Source organism: Melospiza melodia, chromosome 18, assembly GCF_035770615.1.
Source record: "Melospiza melodia melodia isolate bMelMel2 chromosome 18, bMelMel2.pri, whole genome shotgun sequence".
In the NCBI taxonomy this organism is placed as follows: Eukaryota; Metazoa; Chordata; class Aves; order Passeriformes; family Passerellidae; genus Melospiza; species Melospiza melodia.
The window spans coordinates 15,013,552-15,020,756 of NC_086211.1; the positions used below are offsets into that span (position 1 = coordinate 15,013,552).

Consider the following 7,205-nt stretch of genomic DNA (forward strand, 5'->3'; position numbering starts at 1 on the left):
GAAATGGAGCCCTGGAGTGCAGTGCTGACGGGCCCTGAGACTGAGAGGGCACTGACAGCCGGGTCTGACAAATGGAACATGGAATCAGTGCATGGCCCTGGGGAACTCAGAACTCCTCTTCCTGAGCTCCCTGCCCGGGCCAGAGGGGCTGCTCAGTACCGCAGCAGCCGCCCCACACCGGCCTGATCTATAGTGTGCAGTAACAACCGCAACGACAGGGACGGCGGAGGTAAAAGTCTTATAAACACCCGGGGCGCTGTCGCAGCGGCACAGGGGCGCTCAGAGCCGGCACCAAGGAGGCCGCGGCCGGGACATCTCGCCCCGGTGGAGCCCGGTGTGTCCCACCGGGCCTGCACCGGGCCTGCACCGGGCCCCGCCCGTTGCTATGGGAACGAGCCGTTCCCGGTGTCCCCGTGTCTCGGCCCCGCCGCTCCGCGCCCCCGGCACGATGGTTCCGCGGGGGGCGGTGACAGCGCGGGGGGAGCGCGGCCCCTTTAAGAGCGGCGCCGCCATGATCTGCCTGGTGCTGGGGCTCTTCGCCGGCCTCTTCCACAATGGTACGGAACGGAACGGGACCCGCGGCCGGGGTCTGAGGAGCAGGGACCCCCACTCCCCTTGTGCCTGAGGGCCAGGGACCTCCCTTCCCCGGGAGAGACCCCGCGGTTGAAGGCCCAGGCCAGGCCCCGCTGTCCCTGTGCCCTCAGCGGCCAGCTCCGCCCTGCCCTGCCCTCCCCTGCGGGAACCTGGGAACCCACTGTGCCCTGTACCCCCTTTGTCCCTCAGCTGAGGCCCTGCCACCCGCTGTGCCCGCTTGGCTGAGGGCCCGCAGGCGCCCCCTTCCCCCCTCAGAGCTGTGCCCTGTCCCTGCAGCCCTCGGCGGGGTCCATGAACGAACCTTCGTGGCCATCAAACCGGACGGGGTGCAGCGGCGCCTGGTGGGGGAGATCATCCGGCGCTTCGAGAGGAAGGGGCTGCAGCTGGTGGGGATGAAGCTGCTGCAGGTGAGGGCCGGGCCCAGCCAGCCTGGGGGTCCCTGGAGTGGAGGAGCCCCTCGGCCCCCCAGGCCGTGGCTGTGCTGGTGACTGCTGGGGTTCTGCCTGTAGAGCCTGCTGGTGTCACTCGCAGCTCAGAGGAGAGCTGGCACCGGGAGGGTGATTCCAGCTGTGGGGAACGTGTCTGCCCTTGGTTGTGCCCATACTCCAGGCTGGCACTGTAATCCAGCAGCTGGAAACGCCTGTCTGTGTCAGGCTGCTGCTGTTTCACTGCTGGAATTGGGCATCTGTGCAAGAGCTTCATTCTGTGAATTTCCTGCATCCCCGAGGTGCAGCCCTTGCCCGGGTGCCCCTGAGGGAGCAGACTGAGCTGTGTGCTCTGTGCAGGCCTCGGAGGAGCTGCTGAAGGAACACTACAGCGCCCTGCGGGACCGGCCCTTCTACGGCCGCCTGGTGAAGTACATGAGCTCCGGGCCCATCGTGGCCATGGTGAGTGCTGCCAAGGGACAGGGACACAGTGCCAGGTGTGTGCCTGCTGGCACAGTGGAAGTAAGGTGATATTGTTTTGCAGAGATAACCAAAAACTCCACAACTTTGTGGAAGTTGTAAAGCCGGTATGTTTATTACAGCACTGGATGCATGTGGAGATTTCTCTCTTTAAAAGACATGTGTACTTCTGGGAACTTCAGGTCCCTTTTTATCCCCCTCTCAAATACATATACATACAATGTCACAATTGGTTCACACATATTCATTTTTACGAATTTCGAGTGACATTTGCTGCTAGTTCTTTATCAGAAAGAATTCTTAAGTCAGGTTGACCTGTTCTCACAGCAATCTCTTTATCACTCTCTGTCTCCCCCCCTTATCTCTGTCCTTCACTGAAGCAGTTTCTCTGAGCCTAGGCTTTGCAGTCAGGCTAAATAGCTATGTTTTCTAACCACAGACTCAAAGATGTACATTTCACCTAAATCAAAATGGATTTCTACTCTGGAGAATTTTTACTCTGTCTCAATATCCCCACTCAGAGGGTCTCTTGAAGCTGTTCTGAACTGCAGGGATGTTTTCTGTTGAACATTAAATCATAGAATTGTTTAGGTTCGAAGGGATCCTTAAGGTCTCATTCCACCCCCTGCCATGGCAGGAGCACCTTCCACTAGACCAAGGTTGCTCCAAGCCCTGTCCAGCCTGGCCTTGAGCACTTCCAGGGATGGGGAGAAATCCACTGACAATTTGGATTATTTTCCAAAATCAACTTTGGAAGAATAATTTGGAGACCCCCTTTGCTGTCTGTCACCAGGGTGGGGAGTTCAGCGGGCAGCTGTGACCTGCTGGGGCAGCTGTGGAAGCTGATCCTGCTTTTGCTCTCCTGTAGGTCTGGCAGGGCCTGGATGTGGTGAAAACCGTTCGCTCCATGATCGGGGAGACCAACCCAGCTGAGTCCAGGCCTGGCACCATCCGAGGAGACTTCTGTGTTGAAGTTGGCAAGTGAGAGCTGTGACTTTTTCTTCCCTCAGTGTTTCAGGGCATCCTGTCCAGGCATTCCTGTGCTAAGCCTGCCAGGAATGAGTCTGCATTCCCAGAGCAGAAGTTTTCCCTTTTGTGCTCAGACCAGAGCTGAGCTCTGCTTGCCAGGGTTGGCTTTAATAGGAGGAAGAGCCTGGGTTGTGTCTTTCCTTCCTCCTGAGTGCTCTGTTGAAAGCAGGTGGGCTTTGCCTGTTTTCCTCTGCTAATCAGGACTGTCAGGCTGTGAAGAGGAAGGGAGGCTCCCACTCAGTCCTTTCATGGGAGCAGGTGAATATCCATGGCTGGTGACCTTGGGTGGCCCCAGCCTGGCTCTTACTGAACCATCCTGCCTTAGATCTGTTTCCTGGTGTCTGACACCAACCCTGCTTTGATGGAAGGGGGAAAATCTGGAATCCCTGACATAAAAAATGCACATCTCAGAGCTACAGCCACTTGCAGCTTCTCCTGTAGCAAAAAAAAAGGTTCCTCAGCACAGGAGGGGGGAGTGCTGGGAGCTGGCACTGCTGGAAGGATGAATGGTGTGGGATAGGAAGGGATATTGTGGTGTAGGAGCATCAGGGGGCAGGATGGTCAGGACAGAGTCAGAGATCTCTGCAGCCAGGTCAGGAACTTGGGGTTTATTGCAAAGGGCCTGGGGGCAGGGCCCTGCTGGGAGCTGCCAAACACAGCTCAGAGCAGGCTGAGAGAAGAGAGGGGCAGAGAGGGTGAGAGGGTGAGAGAGCAAGAGGGTAAGAGAGCGAGGTTCCCATTACAATACAATAAATCTTCTTCTGTGTTGAATATTCTCATTCTCAGTAACCAATCTAGTACAATATACAAATCCTATAGCATTTCCATACAGCCTGTAAGAATCACTACATTACCATACTGTGCTACATTTTAAACCCTAAAAACTCCTCTTTAAACCCCTTCTGCCAAGCCAGTAAGGTCTGCTGCGACCCTTAGACCTGCCTGCAAACAGAAGGTGTTGTTCCAGCAAAAAAAGATCACCTTCAGCCAGCCACACCATTGTTTTCCTGTTGTTCAGTAAGAGATCTCAAAGCTTGCTTTCATTTCAATCTCACTTATAGTTTCCATATTCTCAAAATCTTTTGCCAGGCAATCATATTTATAAAGCTTCCCTGTCTCATCTTCCCCAGCATCATGGGACAGGACTGGCTGCATCACTTTAATCAAATTGGTCAAGGGGGAATTTTGCAGGCTGCAGCATCCCTCTCCCACCTTTCCCAGCTTGGTGAGAGCTTTCTCCTCACCCACAGGAACGTGATCCATGGCAGTGACTCAGTGGAGAGTGCCCAGCAGGAGATCTCGCTGTGGTTCCGGCCCGAGGAGCTGCCGTGCTGGGAGGACACGGCTGCACGCTGGATCTACGAGTGAGCAGCAGGCCCAGGGCAGCTCACCCCCTCCTGCTGGGACACAGCACATCTCCATCCATCTCCTGGCAGCTGCTGGGCTGGCTGCAGCTCCTCTGTGGGATTCCTCTTCTGCCTGTGGATGCTGGGAGCTGGGTTGTGTGTGGAACTCTGCTTCAGCTCCTGCCAAGGGCAGCTCTTTGTTTTTTTTTCTCTCTCTGCTCTAGTAAGTAGTTGGTATTGTTGCTCTGTTTGCTGCAGCATCTTAAATCCCAAGTAGCTCAAGCTGATTAATTTTAGCAAAACTTGGGCTCTTGGCCCATTTTCTGGGTGTTCTCATCCCTGCCTGGAGCAGGAGAATGTGTTTTCCTTGCTGCTGGGAGAGGTGCTGGTCACAAGGTGATGGGCTTGACAATTTACCTGCTTTTCTAGAAGGCTTTTCACCAAAGGCTCTTAAAAAATCAGGCTGCTGTAGGATAAGGGAGCAAATTCTCAGTTTGGAGTTCATTCCAAGACAAGGAATGAAGGATGGGACAGTTCTCTCTCCCTTGGTGGGAGCCCTGGGTGCTGGGCTGGCAGAAGCTCACCCAGTTCCTGATGTGATGAGTGAGTCCATGGAAGGAAGATTCTCCAAATGCTGCTAAACACACAATTCCTCAGGCTCTGCTTCCTGGGCTGTGGCTGTGGGGTGGGAAGCAGCTCCTTCAGGTCTGCTCTGGTTCTCTGGGGCCAGAGAGACCCAGAAACAGCCAGACCCTGCATGGCCGTGACCCAGCCTGACACCAGACTGTCCCTCCCTGGTCACTGATGTGAGGCAGCAGCCACAGGAAGAGAGGGGGAGAGGGGGGCAGGGAAGGGTTTGTGGATCTGGGGCTCAGGAAGAACTGTTTAGGGGAGTATTTAGTTCTCTCTTGTGAGACTGTGGAGTCCTGGCACTGAGCTCTGGCAAGTGTGCCAGGATCTTCCTTGTCCCCCTGAGAGCTTGCAGTGGAGCTTTCCTGCTGGGAGGGTGTCTGGAAACCAGTTTGTAACGGGCTGGGCACCCCCTGTGGGCTGTCCCTGGGCCACCCAGCTCCTCAGAGCTGTGCCTGAGCTCCCTGTGCAGCCTCACCAGAGCAAAAGGACAGGGACAGTGACATCCTGCCATGGAACAGGGACATGGTTCAACCAAGGGAACAAGATCCCAGGGCTCTCCTGTGTGCAGGATGAGCTTGACCTGTGCCCTGGCAGCCTGTCCCTCTGGCTGCTCAGCTTTGTAGGTGCTGGGGAATGAGGGCAGCTCTGGGGGAGCAGAGTGAGGTCACCCCCAGCCCTGCTCTGTGCTGGCCCCAGGTGTGGGGCTGGGCAGGGCAGGGGTGGGAGGTGTCCCCCAGTGAGTGGGGCTGTCCAGCTGCCTCAGCCAAGGCTCCTCCTGCCTTGGGGCCTTCTCCAAGCACTGTGTCCAGCTCTAAATACCTGACAGATCCCATTTGCTCCTGGAACTTGTCCACTTGGCTGAACCTGGAGTCTGGCTGCAGGAGAAGGTGCTGGTGAAGACTGAGGTGGGAGGAAGGCCATGTTTGTTGTTTAACAGATGCATTGAGAAGAGCTGCTGGCACCAAGAGCTGCCAGCTCTGACACAGGAAAACTCTGCCCAAATAGCTGAGCTTCATCTCCTGCCAGTGCCTCCTCCTGAAGGATCCCTCTTCTCCCTGTCTGCACAGACAAGACTGAAGATGCCTCCTGGTTCAAAGTGCACTGAACTCCAGTCAGATACAGACCTGACTCACTGAGACACAATCCCAGCCCATCCTCTCCTCTGTGTGTGTGTAGGTTTGGTGTCTGCCATGACCTTGTCCTGCTCTGGGGCACAATGGAGCAGCAGCTGCAGGGAAAGGGCCCCCACAGCCCCTGCCAGGAGCTGAGCTGTGCCTGCTGTTCCTCGAGCCCCTGGGCACTTTTAATTGCTTTGCATGTTGGTTTCTGCTGCTTCTCCTCTGTCCAAAACTGTGTTAAACTGTAATAATAAATGTTGAAGCTGTCTGTTGTTCTTCTTGGGGCCCTTGAAGGCAGGAGGCTGCAGGTGCTTGTCAAAAATAGCCTGGGCAGCAGCGTGGAGGGGAGGTTTGGGTGTCAGAGCTGGAGGAGGTGAAGGCAGCTGAGATGGCCCTGTCTCTGCCCTGTGCAGGGTTTTGTGCTCCCCACTGAAGCAGAAGCCTGGCTGGGTGGTGTTCAGTGGAGCCAGGCTGGTGCTGCAGCACCACATGCTCATGGCAGCAGAAACAGCAGGGGCTGTGCTCCTGCAGGAATCACAAAACCCCAGAATAGCTGGGGCTGGAAAAGACCTCTGGAGATCACTCAGTTCCCTGTGAGAGCAGGCTCACATGGAGCAGCCATCACAGGAATGAGTGCAGGGGGTTTTGGAATGTCTCCAGAGCAGGAAACTCCAAACTCTCCCTGGGCACCTGCTCCTGTGCTTTGCCACCCTCAGTGTAAAGAAATTCTTCCTCATCTTGAGGGGGAACTTCTTGTGTTTCACTTTCTGGCTGTTGCTCCTCCTCCTTTTGCTGGGCACCACTGGAAGAGCCCTGCCCATCCTTTTGGGGGATGCCAGCCCATGTCAGACCCTGCTTTCTGCTCCTGGGGCCTTTCCCTGGATTACCATCTAAAGAGTTGGGTCTGAGCTGCTGCTGTCAGCCAAACAAACACAGAGCATTTGAAAATGAAAGATGGTTACAAATTTTATGGGCTGGGAAATGGCTTTTGACCTGTTCTCTCCATAGTTTTGATCCATGTTCTTTCTTTGGACCTGTTCTCTCCACAGTTTTTCTCCATGTTCTTTCTTTGGACCTGTTCTCTCCACAGTTTTTCTCCATGTTCTCTCTTTGGACCTGTTCTCTCCATAGTTTTTCTGCATGATCTCTCTTTGGGCCTGTTCTCTCCATAGTTTTTCTGCATGATCTCTCTTTGGGCCTGTTCTCTCCATAGTTTTGCTCCATGTTCTTTCTCTCTTTGGACCTGTTTTCTCTTTGGGCCTGTTCTCTCCATAGTTTTGCTCCATGTTCTCTCTTTGGACCTGTTCTCTCTTTGGACCTGTTCTCTCCACAATTTTGCTCCATGTTCTCTCTTTGGACCTGTTCTCTCTTTGGACCTGTTCTCTCCACAGTTTTGCTCCCAGGTGTGTCTGCTGGGCTGCTCTCCAGCCTCTCATCCCCCAGACTGCGTCCAGCCCTGCCCAGGTGCAGGTTCCAGCCCTGCTGCTGTTGGATCTCACTCAGGCTGTGCCTGCCCAGCTCCCTCTGAGGCCCTCTGGGGCTCCACAGCCCCTTCAGGTCACTGTTGTTGGCAAACCTGC

General features: G+C 55.2%; 1 protein-coding gene across 1 annotated transcript; it reads left to right on the plus strand.

Annotated features, from left to right (window-relative positions):
* Window positions 1-440: 440 nt before the first annotated feature.
* LOC134426351 (nucleoside diphosphate kinase 3-like) lies at window positions 441-5,893 on the plus strand. Its single transcript, XM_063171295.1, has 5 exons — window positions 441-557; window positions 871-1,001; window positions 1,380-1,481; window positions 2,368-2,480; window positions 3,779-5,893. The coding sequence occupies exons 1-5, from the start codon at window positions 449-451 to the stop codon at window positions 3,894-3,896; spliced, it is 573 nt and encodes a 190-aa protein (XP_063027365.1). The 5' UTR covers window positions 441-448; the 3' UTR covers window positions 3,897-5,893.
* The last annotated feature ends 1,312 nt before the right edge of the window (window positions 5,894-7,205 follow it).

Coding starts and splice junctions, on each gene's coding strand:
- LOC134426351 (XM_063171295.1), top strand. CDS start 449: ATGGTTCCGCGGGGGGCGGTGACAGCGCGGGGGGAGCGCGGCCCCTTT. Junction 558..870: donor CGCCGGCCTCTTCCACAATG/GTACGGAACGGA, acceptor CTGTCCCTGCAG/CCCTCGGCGGGGTCCATGAA. Junction 1,482..2,367: donor CCGGGCCCATCGTGGCCATG/GTGAGTGCTGCC, acceptor GCTCTCCTGTAG/GTCTGGCAGGGCCTGGATGT.